The sequence below is a fragment of the Aythya ferina genome, assembly GCF_964211825.1.
Source record: "Aythya ferina genome assembly, chromosome: 3".
In the NCBI taxonomy this organism is placed as follows: Eukaryota; Metazoa; Chordata; class Aves; order Anseriformes; family Anatidae; genus Aythya; species Aythya ferina.
In genome coordinates, this window is record NC_140298.1 from 3,727,979 (window position 1) to 3,745,533 (window position 17,555).

The 17,555-nt window shown below is 42.5% G+C and overlaps 1 protein-coding gene across 4 annotated transcripts in view; it reads left to right on the forward strand.

The window, feature by feature from the left end:
• The window catches only part of LOC311434340 (uncharacterized protein), a 262,002-nt gene that overhangs the window by 234,278 nt on the left and 10,169 nt on the right, over positions 1–17,555 (forward strand). Inside the window, exons 2-6 of one of the 4 annotated variants that reach the window (XM_084514491.1) lie at positions 2,739–2,839; positions 9,034–9,083; positions 9,607–9,664; positions 9,740–9,838; positions 10,756–10,862. In XM_084514491.1, the coding sequence (XP_084370617.1) occupies positions 2,739–2,839; positions 9,034–9,083; positions 9,607–9,664; positions 9,740–9,838; positions 10,756–10,862 (415 nt within the window). Of the gene's footprint in view, positions 1–2,738; positions 2,840–9,033; positions 9,084–9,606; positions 10,863–10,954; positions 15,880–17,555 lie in introns of those variants that run through there. The other 3 variants (XM_084514490.1, XR_014691398.1, XR_014691399.1) reach the window with 3 other exon arrangements.

Here is a 17,555-nt window from a genome sequence, read left to right on the forward strand (position 1 = left end):
ATTGCTTCCTTAGGTCAAGATTTTAGAAAATACTTGAAGATAAACTTAATGAAAACAGAAGCAAACCAAAGCTGAGTAGTTTCAGTTTTTTTCCTATTTCATTAGTTTGGAGCTATATTATGAACTGAAAACTTCGATGCTAAACTTGCTTGTATCTATGGAAAGAAAAAGCTGAATATGGATCTGCATTTCCCAGGGACCCTGTGCAGCAGACTGGCTCACATCTGTGCACCCACATGCAAGGTTCCTAAAGCCCGGGATGCTCTGGGTTGGAGGGGGACAAGGAGGAGATCTGGCTTTAGCTGAATACTGGTCATCTAGGACATAGTTTTAGCTAAGAAAACACAAAGCAGAGGCTGGTACATTTTTTTTTTTGTTCATTAAGAATGCAAAGGCTTTTCTCTCTGAAGCTTATGCTCCTGTTTTGGCCGCACACCCACACCTCCAGGGGGTGCCCACCTCTGCTGGGCTCAGTCACTGCTTAGCTGGGAACTTGTCCAGGCGAGCTCATCCCTCCAGATCGGAGACTTCTTCCTTTGAACCAGTGTCCCAGTGCACTGAGAGAGAGCACCGTGAATTTGAAAGAGGAGACTGGGACTATGGCCCACCGAAATGAGACATCAACCAAACTTCTTAACTGTCATTGTCATCTGCAGTGACCCAACAGTGAACAAAAGCAAGTCCTGCAGTCAGTCCTGTCTGTGCAATGTGCACAAAACAAGCAGAAACGTTTAACTCCCTCTTTTGTACATGCAGTCAGATGCTGTTTTATCTGAAAGCCAATATATCAACATACACTAATTGGTCTGGGCTGTTGCAGTAACTGTGTTTTTAATTGCAGAGGCTGAAATGCGAACATATATTCTGTCCCCTTCCCTTTTTTCACCTTTGCTTCAAGTTTGGGTTTATGCAATGCTTTGAAAGATTTCCTTGGCGATTCTTCAACTTTTCTTTGTCTCTGTGTGCTCTCCCTCGTAGCAAAATTGTTTCTGAATAGGTAGGTATTTCAGTGATGGAACAGCTACGATTCCTTATAGAACATCTGTGTGTGTATGTGTATACACGCATATATCTACGGGTACATTCTGCAGTACCTATAAAAATGCTACCCCTGCCTACAGACGGCTGTAATACGGGGAGCTTGTAAAGCACGCAGGCAGTATGTGAAGCCAGCAGAGCAAGCAGAGGGGGCAAAGAGCTGGCACTGCGATGTAGGGACAGAGTATGGAGGAGTGTACGGACGTGCGGCTAACAAGAAGGGAAGGGAAGTGGCTGGAGGGTAAAGAGATATAATGGGTCCCAAATGTGGCAAGCACATATGCCACCATGGAGCAAATGCAAAATGCCACCACTAGTGACAAGTGTATTGCACCTAAGGAAAACAGCTGTGCCAAGTGCCCAAATCCACATTCAGCCTCCTGACCCCGTGTCTTCCCGGTCTGATGTGGATTAAATTGGTCAGGTCTGAGAGCCTACATAAATCTGTGTTCCACCGAAATAACAGCCCAGTAAATCTCTGAAACATTTCTTGCATGGCTACCTATTTTGCATTTGCAATCTTGCATTTGTGAGACTGGTTTATTTTATTTTATCCTATTTTATTTATTCTGCCGTGCTCGCTATCTCACAAACACTTTGATTATCTGTGTAGATCATTGCATGGTTTAGTACAGTTCGGTGTTACTTACAAACCCTCCCACATAACCCTATTAGTTGTTAATATTTTTTCTATTTTGAAGAAACACCCTTTGACACCCGAGTTGGATCTCCTGTTCTTAGGCATAAATATAATAAAGTCCCCTGTGAAGAGCATCCGTCTAACTGGTCCTATCTGCTCTGTATATATTTGAATATATAAAATATTAATAAATGATTCCAAATGTTTAATCATATCCATTTGACTCCATGAGGCTCAGTGTCTGTAGGCTTCCCGTGTTAACTGCCTCTGTGATATCTCCATACCGCTGATTTGTTGTTGATCTTGAGTTTTTAAAGCAAAATAAAACTGAGGTTTGCAGTTTGATTTGAATTAATCAGGTCTGATTAGACAGGAACAGATCAGGCTGTTCTGGAAATCCCTGACTCGCTTTAATACATTTTCATGTGCTAGTCAAAAAAATAAAATAAAAACTGTTCATATCTTAAGTAAGAGCGCTATTTATTTAACAGCATTTTTTCAGAGTGCTGAATCTTGGGGCTGAGGGGGGAAGATTATTGTGATGTTCAGGTTGCAAGAAAGAAATAGCATTTTGTTTTACAAAAATATGGATATTTTAGAATGGAGTCACCTGGTGGTAGATCTCATAAATGTACATAAAGAGATCCTTCTTACTATTTGTTTTGTTTTGTTTTGTTTTTTATTCTTGTGACACTGGCTGTCCATCTAGAAGCTTTGATAGATGGAGTCACAAAAACAAAAAAGTGTATTTAGTTTAATAAGGCAATTTAAAGAGAAAGGCTGGAATTATGTATGGCAGAGGACAATTATGCAAGCTAAATGATTCTTCAATTAATAATGAGAGCCATGAAAAGCAAAGGAGAAAGGCTCCTCCTCTCCGAAGGAGAAAGCTTTATGGTTTCCTCCTGTGCGTACCAGGCACGTGAGGGCAGCTTTGCTGGGTCCGGTGCGGGGGACAGGGGCAGCTCTGGGGTCAGCTTTCAGCCAGAGCCTCTGGGGGTCCTGCTGGTGGCATCTTCGGGGGCAAAGTGTCCCATGGAAATTTCGTGTTCCTACACAGGTCCGCCTCGGACGGTCTCCATCTCGCAGAGCTCCGTTAGCAAGCAGCAAGCCCCAGCTGAACGTGGACCTGCACTGTCAGCACCTGCCAGGCCCCAAGCTGTGAGTACGGAGCCAGAGGGATTTCCATCACAATCCACTCTTTTTCCCTCAGTTTGCAGCCAGGAAAACAGGCCATGGGGAGACACAAGCCTACCTGTAGAGCCATCAGTTTGGCCTTTTTCAAGCAGCTTTTATCCTTCTTTTAAATCCCTCTCTGTTGTGTGCCAGAGCAACAAGCCATATGTTAAAGATGTTAAAGAGCAAATAGTTTGCAGACTGTACCAGCATGCAGAGTCAGAGGGGAAGCGAGCAATAATGTTGGGAGAAAGGGGAAGAAGTGATTATCTGGTAGTGATTATTCGGGAGGGCAATAGTGGGAGGTGCTGTAAGTGACAGGGATTCACTATGGGACGCAAATCACTGAAGGCAAAGCCATTAGGATCAATTTAAAATACCAAAGAGGGAGGCTAAAGTGACAATAGCATATTTTAATTGAAATCACAAATATTGTGCTGCAAGATACGGTTTAAAAGACTAGGCAGTGTTACTTTATCAGCACAGAGCAAAGTTTTTTTATTTAAAAAATTGCCATTTTTTTTTTTACAAAGATCAAAATGGAGCAGAATGTTTTTAAACAATTCTTAAATCCCATTTATACATACTTTTCTATTTTAATGTTCTCATTTCTTACGATGTGCATATTATAAATGGAATTAACTACATTACTAATGCTTTAAATCTGATTTTAATAGAGCCTAAGGCTGAAGCGTGGAATCAGCATGTGTCCCATTAAAAGAAAAATACAGTTATATAGAAAATAAATAGCATGTCCAGCTAAACATTTATCTGTGCATTAGTTTTATTTATTGAGCTAACTAGCCCATGCACAGACACCGGGTGGGTTTTTTTTAGACACTTTCCCAAAGCTGAAGTCCATATGATGGGATTGTTACTGTTTTTGGCAGCAGAAACGTGAACTTGGTAAAAGAGCCTGGCATAGGAAACCACTGAGTTCTGACATATTCCATTTGCTCCTAACTCTTTGATTTCCACTCACAGAATCTGACATATGTTGGGCATTGACCTTGCTCTTTTAAATAAGCTTATTTTAGAAGACCTTTGCAGAATGCTGTCTATTTGGCCTCGATGTAAGCTGTTAGGGAAATGTAGTACAAACACAGAAGTTGTATGTTTTGAATGCCAGAGATGTTAAGCTGAAGAGCAGTTGGTAAGATCTATACTTCTGAATGCTTTCCATGCTATTAGCAAGGCTCTGTCCTTAACAAAAAGAAAAAAAAATCATTGGACAAACTTCCCTTGATTTGTATGAGGGTTTTGTTTTTATTTTGGGGGGGTTGGATTGGGTTTAGTTTGGTTTGTTGAGCAGGACGTTCAGGACCAGGCTTCTTAAGGCTTCTTTTTTTCAGTCTGAAATCCTCTGATTGGGCTGGCTCAATCAATTCAGTGGAGTGCAAGCAAACGTTCCTAAAAGTACGTGATGGTTTGGGATGCCCCAGCTCAGAAACCTTGGAGAGAATCAATGTCTTGTCATGCTGTAGAATCATCCCCGTGTAAATGGCTCTGAATGTGGGCACTCAAAAATGGCAGAGGATATGGAACAAGTCAGTTCACTGAGTGCATTTCAAGAAGAGCTGTAACCTTCATGGGGAGATTTGCTTTCCCTTTGTCACAGGGGGGCAGCTTGCATGAAAGTTCACAGGGAAAGTGCTGCAATCTTGCAAATGCCAGGATGCATCTCTGTGCAATAATGCAAATCACTGGGTCCCAACGTGGCAAATTAGAGTGAGGGAATGAAAGTGTCTTCAAGAGGTAGGTAGAAAAAATGTCCTTCAGTAAGGCCTGCATCTGCTGAAGTCAACAGAAAGTTCATATCAACTGCAAAAGCAGAAAGAACTTGGAAGAGTGCTTGCGACATGTTTGATGTTCTCCTGTTGCTGGTAGACAAACTCCCGCACCCTTCACTTGGGCTGTGAGGCTTGGAGCCTGGAAATTCAATCAGCTGGAGAACGTGTCCCTGGAAAGGCTTGCTAAGTTTAGCCATATCTGAGTAAGTGGCAATAAAATTCCACACATAGGAAAAGAGATATCAAATTGCCAAAATAAATGTAAATTTGAATTCGTGGTCATGTGTGCCTTTTTAGGACAAAGCCTGGCTCCATGCACAGCAAGGAGAGGCATCTGAGCTCTGCCAGAACATTAATAATCATCGGCTGTGGCCCATGGACGGCTCTGTGCACTGGCTTCCTCTCAAAGACTTTGTCTCAGTTGGCTTCACAAACACACAGGAAGGGCATGAAGACTTGTCTTTGTTGACACTGGGTTAAGAGGCTGAGAGCATTTGACGTGGAATATTTCCTTGGCTGGTGGAGCTATAGTAGATTTTTTACCTCTCTCTCTGCAGGCTTGTTTCCTGATTCAGTGGCAGCGCTGGGAAGCCTTCCTACTTCTCTGAATAACTCATCTTCTGCATGAATACGGGGTTCATAGTCTGACCCATAAAGTTTTTTGGGGAAAAGCATGAGCACCATGCCATCATTGCCAGCCCTGTTGGCTGCGCAATGTAGGGCCAGTTGGACCTGTGCCATCAGCCAGCAGGAAGGATGGCAGAGCTGCTCTCACCTCCTGTACTGGGGGCCTGCCCAAAATTCCCTTAACCGTCACTCATAAGCTCGTTTTTTCAGGGAAATGGCTTTTATTTGTTGTGAATTCTTCATACAGAAAAGCTTCTTACAAAAACTAAATAATGTAACATATTCTGGGTTCTGGGCAGATAAAAATTGAAAGGGCTGTGGTGTTTGTGGAAGTGGAATGATAGTGATGAGCACCACATGAAGTCCCTGAAGATGGTGTCAGGGGATTTGATCCCCCATAAAATGATGAAAGACTCTGATGTAATGGTGTTTTGTGAAACAATTTGAGCATAAATGCCACGTTCTTTCCCATTAACAACTGACTTCCATTGTGCTAGGATTTTTGTTCTTTTTTAATATGTATTTTGAGCACACTGAGAACAAAAATTTCCATTGTGATAGTGCTGCAGGAAGATTTAAAGGTTGTGGTGGACTAGGAATTGAAATGCAAATCACACTTACACACCACCTCCTGCTGAGGCCCAAATTTTTATAGATCAGGTTCTGCAGCCCTGATGGAGAATCAGTGATCTGCCCTTCCTGGGATTCACAAATTAGTTGCAGTCTAAGGTATCATTTCCTATGATATAATTGTAACTTACCAGATGAAAGTTTGTCACCGAAGACAGTCCCCTGATCTTCCATTATTTCTCCAGCTGCAGTGCCACTACGGATCCGTTCACAGACAATGCAAACACATCCCAGCTCCCCACTCTGCAACATGCTCTTGCTGAATATAAACATACTGTATATATTGATCCTCTCCCCCTTGCTTTTTTTCCTCCCCCAGTGTTCAGGTGGTAACACACTACCTGCCATGAACTTCATGTTAAAAGAGAAATGAAAAAAAGGAAAAAGCTGTGGTTTGGGGCTGCTAGAGGCTTGTAACATAGTAGCTATTGAAATGGCTACAAGGATAATGGGACATACATGCATTTGTGGATAATTCTGTTTGCTAATTGCTCATGAAATTTCAGGTAAGCAACATCCAATTCAATTTATTATAATAGGTAATGGCCTGGGTTTATGCTTTTCAGGACGTTTTTTATTTTTATTTTTTACTGCTGTCATTACAAATACATGGCTCTTGGTGTTAGGAGAGATGCTTCACGAAAAGGCTGGGGCCGCGCTGCATGGCAGCATGGGCAGCATTTGGCTGTGCACCTGGCAGGCAGTGGTGCTGGTGGTCGCGGTACCAGTACCAGTGATGGTAGTGGTCGCAGTGCCAGTACCAGTGATGGCAGTGGTCGCAGTACCAGTACCAGTGATGGCAGTGGTTGTGGTGATGGTAACAGTAAGGGTAGTGCCTGCTTGTGCCATCCCTGCTGGTGCTGCACCTGTGACAAGCCCGGGGCAGGTACCTGGTCGCTGGGCACCAAGAGGTGAGAGGAGGCGAATCGTCCCCTCTTCTGCAAGGCGCGGGGTGCGAGCCCGGTGTGCAGGGTGCTGACTCAGTCCTCCCCAGCTGCACAAAGGGATCGCTCTGCTCATCAGGGCCCTGAGCCACCGGCGCCTCCCAGGAGCCATTCTGGCAACCCTCCCCGCCTGCTATTCGGAGGTTCTTGAGTATGCAAAAATATGCTGAAAATTATCACCAGCAGTGATCACAAGCTCAGCGCTGAGCCCTCCAATCTGCATCTGCTTTCCATCCTGTAACTTTAACCAGTTCTACTACTTACTACTAATTAGCTACTACCTAATACTAATAGCTAACACCGTTGCACCATTTAAGAGTTACATATACATTAATGAGAATTAGCATTTGTTGACAGCCATGGTGGGAGTTGCCTGTCTTAAGCATTTCAGGGGTCCCCATTGCTGTAATGTTTGATTGCCTCCTTCGGTAATTATAATTGACACTGAGCAAGTTTTTCATAGGTCTCATTTGGCTGCACAGAGCTGAAAGACATATTGAGCTCTGTCTGTGGTGGAGAAAGAAGAGGCCAGCAGTAAGGTAGTGCCCAGCAGGAGCCCCTTCTTCTCTCCACACAGCGCGAGGGGACAGGGCCACCAGCTGCACCGCCACACCGGGTGGTGGCCGCAGGGACAGTGGCTGCCCTTGCTGTGTTCACCATCCCTGCAGGGCGCTGCCAGCTCGCTCCAAACATTGCCTTCCCGTGCTTCATCGTCCTACAGAAGTGCTCTTTCAGTGCTGTTTCAGTAGGTGGAAAACAAGTTAGTCATTTTAGCTTCAAGTCAATTGCCTTCTTCGTTTGGAAGCATGAGGGTATTTAAGATGCTGCGGAATGTCAGCACACCAGCAGTAAATAAGTGGTGGGCATTGGAAAAAGGGTGCATAATCAGAGTTAAAACAGTGGGTTTAAAAACCAGGGAGAAATAAAGGCCTCCTGTAACTCTTGGACGGAATATGAATGCGTGGCAGATGCTCTTCAGGAATACCCATTGGCTCTTTGGGAAGAGAGGTACCGGGGAATGCCCCGGCTGCCTGCTCAGCTCCCTGAATCTGCTCTGCAGAGGCACACGTTACACATGCAGCCCGCCGCTCTGCCTTGGCTTTGTGCTGAAAAGTGAGCTTTTTCCATTTGCTACCGTGGAAAAGAAGCCGCTTTTACCCTTACCCCGAGGAAGATGAGCTATAGGAACATACAGCGGGCTTTTTTTATAGGCAGGGGGCCACAAGGGGAAGCAGTGGTCATAAGCAGAGATTGAAAGCTGGCTTGTTAAGTAAATCTCAGGCTGTAGCTGGTTTTAATTTATTTTTTGTTTTATGTGCAGGGGACTAGGCCTTGCAGGCCTGGCTAATATCAAAGCCTGGGGTTTTGTAGATTTTTAATCAAGGTCCACTTTGGGGGGTTCTGCTTTTGGTGGTTGTGGATGTGTGGGGATTTTTTCTTTTCTTTTATTTTCTTTATTTTTTTATTTTTTTTTCTTGCTGTAGTGTCTGGATTTCTTTAGTTAAACTTTTCCATTCTTCAGACTTGAGCCAAGTGAGTGATTTCAAACTACCCAGCACTTTCCAAAGAGGGCTTTTTTTTTATTATATTTTTTTTTGGGGGGGGTAGGAGTTTTTTGGTGGTTTATATTTTTGGGTGTTGTTGTTTTTGTTTCTTTTTGGAAGCAAATTTGCAGTCCAGTTTCTCTGAAAATCACAGATGGCATCTGCAATACTACCCTGTTGCCTCTCACTAATTTGGCATTCTTAGCACTGTCTAAATAGTTTATTGTTCATCAAAGCTGTATGAAAGGAATTTTATATAATTTTTTTGTTTTGTTTTGTTTTGTCCCTCTGCTGGCAGGGAATGTAAATCCCAAAGTATTTCAGCAGGTGCTATTAATATGCAAATAATGGAGAGTACACTAGGTCTAATAGACCTCCCAACTACATGGGAGGTGTCGCTGTTGGAGCAAATTAGCTTTCTGTAATTTGCATGCTTTTCACAGCCTCCTGGGATTATATTTTAGATAAGAGACAATAAAAGCATATGCTGTTAGTTTAAAATGTAACTAATTTTAGACTTTGAAACCATTTTAACCTAACTTCTTAGTGGTGTTAAACTGTTATTTGCCAAGAAACTTTTTACACAGCTTGTGATTTTCATGGCCTTTCTCTTCCCCCATTAACTGTTCCATCTCTCTTTTCAGGATGAAAGTGAAGAAGGGAATCTTCCACATGGCTGCATCTTGAAAAGCAGGTACCTCTCATAAGAACAGGCCCAGCTTGTCCTGGCTTGGTTCTGAGTCTGCATTCAGCTCCTGATGGATCTAGATTGGATTGTGCTTTTTAGGTCAAACTATTTCCCTCCCCTTTGGCGTCTCTGTGAGAAGTAAATCCATCCCAGAAGAACACTGTGGCCCCTGCTGATCACCCATGCAGGGAAGAAGCTGCTGTAGCATCACAAAAATCTTCTTTGCTAACCCACCAAAGCAAACAGAAACTGGGCTGATGTGGCACAAATGTCCAGTGTGCTTGCCTAGCCCACACCTAGAGAGTCAATCTATTCAAAGTCTGTTTAAAATGAACAAAAAGAAGCAAGGATTTCAGCACAGGTTCAGTCTGCGGAGTCAAAAGTTAGTGAGCTGTACTGGCACATTATCAATGGCACTTTCCAAATTGGTATCGACAGCAAAAATCATACTGTTGACATCTGTGGTTTGTGACAACTTGAATGATAGGGCATCAGCTGTTGTGCCTGACAATTTCTGTCTTTATTTTAGGTGCCGCAGTGATTGCTTCCTACCCAAACACGCTGCGCTACGCCAAGGGACTGGCCAGGTAGGATGCATAAAGGGCAGCCACTTGAAATCTCTGCCTTCTCCCCCGTGCCTGCTTCAGCCTCTCTGTCCTCAGGTATTTGTTGAGCCGGCTGGAAATGGTTCTCTTGGCTTGCAGCACCATCCCAACCTTGGCTGCTCCAATTCCGCCTGCTTTGAAGGACCGCAGCAAAAGGTTTGTTAGAGAACAGCAGTCTTAGCTGATGCAGATATGCTTCAGCAGCAGACTGGAGTGGTGTCGGCTGAGGGAGTCTGTGAAAGGTAGAGAGGCAGTCATTTTATTTTGTCTTTCTGCCAGTTGTCCCATTGCCCAGAGTATGTGATTTGTGAGTTTCCTTTGGCACGGCTGCTCCATTGCTCATATATCTCTGAGCAGCGTTTCCAGGTCACTTGGTCCGCAGGGTGGTGGCCATCTTTTATTTCAAGAAGGAGAGAGTTCAGGGGTAGGATCAGATGTGTGGAGGAGATGGCAGCCAGGTGGAGATCAAGTCAGTGTTGTCAAATTTATTTCTAGCATGGGAAAGGTGAGTGTTAGCGAGAGGAGCAAGCCTGAAAGATGTCCTTTGTGACAAGGCCAGGAAAAATAAAACAACTTGGGATGCAACTTTGGCTATACAGCAAGATGTGGTAAGATTCTTCTGAATTTTTGGGGCCACAACTTTACCATTAATGTTTTTATAAGGATATTTCAAGCACACAATATATAGAAATATTTCATTTCCCAATACAAAAATAAAGGGAAAAAAAAAAAGCAGGGTTTGACTGATGCTTGACTTAATAATATTGTGAGTTGTGATCCTGAAGAACTGTGTTCAGACGTAACCAATGCACTGAACCCTGTGAAAGGGAAATCCCTTCCCAGCATGAACCCATTGAAGTTGGTGGAATTAAAGCAGGTTGTCATAAAGCCACAGAATTAAACTATGGAGTTCATTCCCACTCCCACAGGTGGCTGCACCACTAAACTGACCGTGACATAAATTATTTTCATTGTCAACAATAGGATCCAGACATTAAATAAGTCGTCTTTAAATTCTGCTCCTTCCACACCAAGCTGGATTTGCTTTGCCGTGTGATACTGCTGTGTTCCAGGTGCCATGCGTGGTGCCCCACAGGCCTTCCTGCCAGGGTAGTCGAGCCGAGCATCTTTACTGCACCGAAGAAGGAGGTTTAGCCTTCAACCAACCATCTCTGAGGCTGTAAGTAAACCAATGCTAAGGAAAAAAACATTTGCAGTGACGTGTGGGAATCTCATTGAAAATGCTGGATGCTTTTTTTTCCCCTGTCTCAGCTCGCTCTAAACATCGTCTAACATTAAGACCGGTGACCTCTCACTTTCCCAGCTGAAGTGGGATGTGACTTGCCTCTTACAAACCTGTGCCTTGAACCTGGGACCAGTTGCTTTATTTAAAAATACCAAAAAATGATATGCCAGATGGCTGCATTTGTGAAGAGTACAGTTAGAATTAAGTTGGAGGGAGACAAGGCAACTGTACGTCAGCCATGCAAAAATATGGTCAAAATACCTGCAGCATTGTTTCACCAACACTGGTTTAGGAGGCAAATGTGGTGAGACTGGAGCAAAGAAAAGCACAAGGGGATACTGCATGGAAAACAAAAACGTCTTTCAGTAATGAACTGCTTGACTTCTTCCAGCAAAGGCTTAGAAGTTTACCAGAATCAAGAGACTTTGTTATTAAATGGAAGGACTGTGAACCAGTAAGCCTCAGAGTATTGTATCTAGTGTCACTGCAAAATGCCACGTGCGATAGAGTAAAATATTGATAGCAGGCTGTGTCACGGGCTTAGTTAGCATTATAGCAGGATATGCTGCTGCCAATCATCTCTAAGTAACCGCTCTCTCCAGTGACACAGACAGTCAGCAGCTCCGTGCCATGGCTGCAGATGTCCAGGAAGAGTTTTCTAGTAACATGCAGAAATGTGTTATATCTTACATCATATTCATGTCATTTGCTCATCGCTTTGCCCATTTCCATATGAGTGATATCCAGGAGCTCAAGTGATCTGGATTAGTGTCAAAACTCAGAGTTAAAAGGGGTCGACTTGTAATAATGCCACTGGCTATTTTGCACCTCAAATTCTTTGGACACATTGCTCATCTCACTGAGAAGTGTTACTTTTGATGCCAGGGCAACACACCTGCTGAAAATGTAAAAGCCCACAGATAGTGCTTCTTCACCCTTTTATGTATTGATGCAGGTCCTGGGTACTTTCAGCTTTCCTTCCATGCTGCAGCTTTTGGCCTCCACAGTGAAAAGTTTGTGATTGTTTATTTAATCTGAGGTCATAAATCCACATTTTAATTGTTTTCCATGCTTAAGCTTGCTGTGCTCCAACTGCTCCACACTGTCCTCCCCTGTGGTCTCTCAAGAGAGAAGGAGAACGTTGACATGGGAGCTCAGCCCCTGGCTCCCTCGGTTAGGTCTTGGTGTACAACCCTTGTGGCACCTGAGTTTCATTACAAGAGTCTCAGGCATTCTTAGATTGTAGTTTGATAAGAATATTGCAAGGGAACTCTGTGTTGGTTTCACTAAAACTGTATCTAGACATGCAGCTTTCCTCCACCACCACTACAGAAATGACTTTGTAAAAAACTTTTTGTAGATACTTCCTATTAACTTCATCCACGTGTATCAAAGGTAGGTTACATTGATAACAGTAAGTAAGCGAATGTGGCAGGACCATGCATCTTCCTCTGATTCTTGTTCTATGACTGCTACAGCTCAAATGTGAAAGTTTCATTCTTTTGTTTTTATAAAATTTCAATTTATTTAATAACCATAGATCACAAGTTTATTCTCCACACCAGTAAGATGTTGGATTTTTATTGTTGTTGCAGACTGCATTGTCTTACTTGGGGAATATGTTCACAATTGAGAAAGAGTTGCTTTTATTAACAAATCAAAAGCTTACATTGTCAAAACTGAAATTGTTCTACCTTTTTATGTGCAAATTTAAGCTACTGTCAAACCTTCAGCCATGGTGCATTTAATTTGTGGAAATATAAAAATATCTGGCTTCATATTAAAATATTCTACATGAGGAAGGAAAGATTTTTAAGTGATGCATTGCATTCAGGACTCTCAGAAAAATCAGATTTTAAAGAAATAAAGTGGTATTTTAACAGAATTTATTTTTCCTTACTTTTGCTAAAGTTCAGTGCAGTACTTAGAAGTGTGTTTAAGTTATACAGGTATCTGAGTATCTGGTTGGATTGCCTTTGGAAATGAACCAAGCTAAATGTGAGTGTGTCCAGAGCATAGGAGCTACATACCCTGTATTTTTCCTTAGAAAAGGGTCACAAGATTTCTTTTTTTATTAGTGGCAAAGGTGCTGAGATTTTGACTCTAGATTCAGTAAAGTTTGAGTAAAATATAAAAGTAACTATTGGTTTCATGGTGATAACTTGTGCTTTGCAACGTCTTTGTAGTAGAGGATAAAATTCCGATTATCCAAAGTTAGGCTATGTTCTAGTTCTATGTTTAGGCTTCCAAAATACAGAGCTTTCTATTTACCCTGCAGCACCCGGGCGCCCAGCCTTTCTGGAAACCCAGCAATGTGGGCCTTGATTCAGCAGTGTCCTGCAGCACGTGCTTCATTTCAAGCACATGAATGAAGCCATTGATGAAGCATGAGGTTTTGAACTGGGTGTTTTGTTAGATGCTTAAATATACACAATTCCTATTTTAAGTGGCCAAGTTCAGAAAGTATTTGGAGCAAAAACTGCCCTGAACATGGCAGTCAGTGTGGTGTGTGGTCAAACCATGAGGCTGGTAGTCATGACCTCCATCATATTTAATATGTATACTATATATATATTCTATATATACATATGTATGTGCGTGACTTGGATAATACATACCAAGAGTGAATTCCTTTTATCTGAAAGCAGATTGGGTGTTATCTTAAGGCAGACACACTCACCCTCAGCGTATGTCTGCCAATTTCTTTACCTTTTTAATGGGGAGAACTCTAAGTTGTCCTTCTGCCGTTCTCCCGTTTCTGTTGGGAGAACCAGCAAAGTGCCTGCCTCTGACTGCAGTGTTGCAAAGCACCTGCAGAACCTTCTACAGTGTCCACTGTCTTTAGCTGTGTTTTGACTTACGTGTTTTCTTTCTAGCATCCACGCAGATTACGTGTTTAAATTTCCAGCTCTTCTTCTGTGACCACGGAGTTTTTCTATTGCGCTTTGAGAAGAGGGGTCCTGTCAAGGAAGGCTGTGTTTGCCAGTCATTTTTTTCCAATCACATATTCTAATATCTGTCCTGTCTTTGGGGAGGTTTTAATGGCGCTGAGTCCATTTTACCTCATTATTTCCAAGGCCTGAACCAGGGACATTTGCCCTTCTGCAGTGCCGAGAAGAGAATAAGTGGCTGTATCTTGAGGAGCAGACTCATTCCCTGAAGTGGCCCATTCCCAGCTCTCAGGGCAGTGCATGCAATTATCCTCCCGAAAAGGCCATCTGAGCAGTGCATTAGTATGCGTGTGTCTAGGCTGGGATGTGCCCGTGAAATCACAGCGCAGGTGTTGCTTTCCCAGCCACCTGGCCAGCTCTGCCGCAGCAAGGCTCAGGCGAAAGAGTCCCTGCAGCCACCCCAGTGCTGTCCTGACCACCCACTTCTCCTGTGCAGAGGGTACAGAAAGTATTTCATTAATTTTGTCAACTGCCAGAAGTTCTTTTTGGGTGGTAAATTATTGTCTCCAGGGATCTAGCCGCTCATCTACTACTTTTATGCCGATGTTGTTAGCAATGCTTAATTCTAGCATCCTAGTTTATAAATCATTTGTTTCATCTGGGCCATCTCTGTAAAGGAAGTTTCTATAGGCTGCATGCAGAATGTATTAAATTTGAAGGTGTTTATTACTGGTATTAGGCCATTAGCCATAATTAACAGTAATAACAGCTATCAAGTCTGCGGGTAGTCCCAGATTTTGTGCACATTCTCTTTTTATATCCATTCCTCAGCATGAATTATGTGATCTTCATATTCTGCCTCTCATCATTAGAAACCAACAAAGTGGTTTGGGGTGGGATCTCCTATTTCAGGCCATAAACATATGATCCGGCCACCCCATAAAGTACATTCCTCCAGCTTACTGCTTTCCATGAGTTCTCAAGTACCTACAGCATGCAGTGGAGGTTGGGCCTGGTCCCTCCAATAGTGAAAATCCTACCCAGCAAAGCCTTAAGTAAGGCACAGCGCGAATTACTCAAGTGCTGAAGTTTCACCCAAACCAGTAAGTTGTGCCTCTGTGCTACAGTCACGACCTCCTTGGTTTCTGCCAGGAGCCCATAAAACAGTGAGACCTGTGCTCCATGAGACCTTTTTCTGTGCAAGGATTCAGGAAAAAAGATCTCCAGGCTCCATGGTTCACTGCCAGAAGAGCTGATGCAAGGCAAAGGCATGGTGGTAAACACGCTGGTAAGCTGGACACCTCCCTGCGTGCTTTTCCCCAGTTGGGAGTGCTTTGGCCTTATGCACTTGATGCTGTAATCGGCCTGTGTGCAAGCTGGACATTTCTCTCTTTATTATTGTTATTATTATGCAATCAGACACTACTTAATTAAAGAATATGCTGGGGATGCACTATTTATACGGAAACTATGTACACGGAAATCCATTTTCTCCATGGTGATTGCAGATAATGTGGTAAGCCCTGCTTTGATTCATTAGTGTAGCAAGAGAGATATTCAGAATTATTTGGTATAATTCACAGCACTTCAGAATGCATATATTTTCATAATACTCTAAATCCACTGCTTGTGCTAGTAACTCAAGCATATGATGACTGGTTTGCTATAGCACTGTCATCTTAAAATTGTGGTACTGCCATTCTTTCATTGTAACTGGCCAACTTGCAGGCTCGTTTAGCACAGTACTTTTAGTGAATGACTACTTGGCAGTGATGTGGCTGTTCACACAACTGTTTCTGAGCTCACTGAGGATCACCTCCTTCTCTACACCGTGGGCTCACAGCAGACCCTCGCGTCACGGACACCTGAGTAAAAGCCATGGGAGCCCCCCAGAATGGAGGTAATTTCTTGTCTGCCCCCAGGCTAAGAACATACTTTTCAAATTGACATTTGGACAAGAAAACCCTTATTTTGTTCCTGGAAAAAAAAAAAAAAAGAAGACTTACCGTGTTACTTTTAAACAATTAATAGTTAAGTTAGGAAAATACTATTTTTTAATACTTCCTTGAATTCAATTTTGTGCTGCTTCTGGCAAGTTAAGTGTGAGTAAGAAAACTCTTAGGATTAGTGATGAACCACCAGTATCTCCCCTCCCATTTGCACATTCGTTCCCTCATGCCTTATCAGGACCATCCTTCTGGCTGCACTGACCTGGGCATGACTTCATCTAATCCAGTGCTGGATGAGCCTCAGGAGACGTACCACTTACATTCACGCAAAGAGCCAGCCCCCACCCTGTGAAAATCTCTGGTTTTAAACGCTGCTTTTTAGATAGTCTCAAAAATTCTGTCTACCCAATGGTAACCTTTGGCAGCAGGAAAGCTTATAATTTCTAAGTGCTTGTTATTTATTTATTTATTTTTTAATCTAGAATGTTATTTTTGACGGACATTTTTTTCATGCAACCATCATGCATATACATATAGATATCACCATCACCACGCTCAAAGCAAACCTTGTCCAAGACACCTTCGGAGACAGGAGCATTAGATACTAGAGACCATCACGTGGGATTTTTATATTCTTGTTTTTCCATATGCTCAAAGCAACCCTTGGTGCTCTCTGACCTTACTGGGCACTGTAGAGTATTTCCACACACCTGCAAATTAGTTGCATAATTTAAATGTCTAACTTTTATTTGCTTATTGGCCAGTATGATTCCTTTAGTATGAAGGATTAAAATGTTTGAATTGTTATCTGAAAACCTTTATTTAGCTGTGCTGGGCCTCTTTTGCCTGACCCTGGCAAATGTAAATGTGATCAGACAGCTTTTTATATGGGTTTTCAGCTTCTTCTGCTTCCAAACCTTAAGTTACATGTTACTGCTTTACTCAATTCAATTCCCCCTAATCAGTTGTTTTTTTTTAAATACTTATCTGAAAAACTTTCACAGCAATTATCAGGGTGGATCATTTAACAAAGAAAAGCTGCTTTCACTGCTGAGATTCCCATATGTATATATTTGCTTCTCTGTCTAAACATTTGAGAAGTTTGGAAACAATTTAAAAGTGGCCAATGACTGCATTTAATGCTAGACAAGATTTCACACCTCTGGGCTCTATATTTATAGCTCTGTCGTGTTCTTTTATTGTACTGTGCTGAAGAAGAGGATTTTTTTTTTCTTTTCTGATGAAAAGGTTGTCTGTCATGGTGCAGTTATTGCAGTGCAAAATATTGCCTAAAACTTGACCCTGAACAAATTTCGCACAAGGGCAGTTTACCCCAGAATTTGAAAGGAAATGCAAACCCTCTCATTCTAGCCAAAGGAGGAAGCTTTTCTGGGTATATAAAATTGGGGTAATTCTAAAATTCATTCATGGAGCCACAGTTCTAAATGCACTCAGCCTCTGATCTCAGCTGAACCATTTTTCTCCCGCTGTTACTCTTCTGAATTCAATCATGTTAATATGGATTTTCAATGTGGTGAGATTCAAAAATTTTTAAAAAATGTGTTGTTTGAAAAAATTAAAAGTACTTTCAGCCTTATCAAATGATGCCATGCTAAAACACACACCATAGCCTTGGCATTCAGAGAATGGGTGCATTCTGTGGGCATCACACTAGGTAGGGACCCTAAGACAGGATTTCCTATTTCTGTCCCATTATATGATGCTAATTCTTTCTGTTCCACTCCTTGCTATCTGCAGAGCTGATCACCTCCTATGCATTCAGCAAC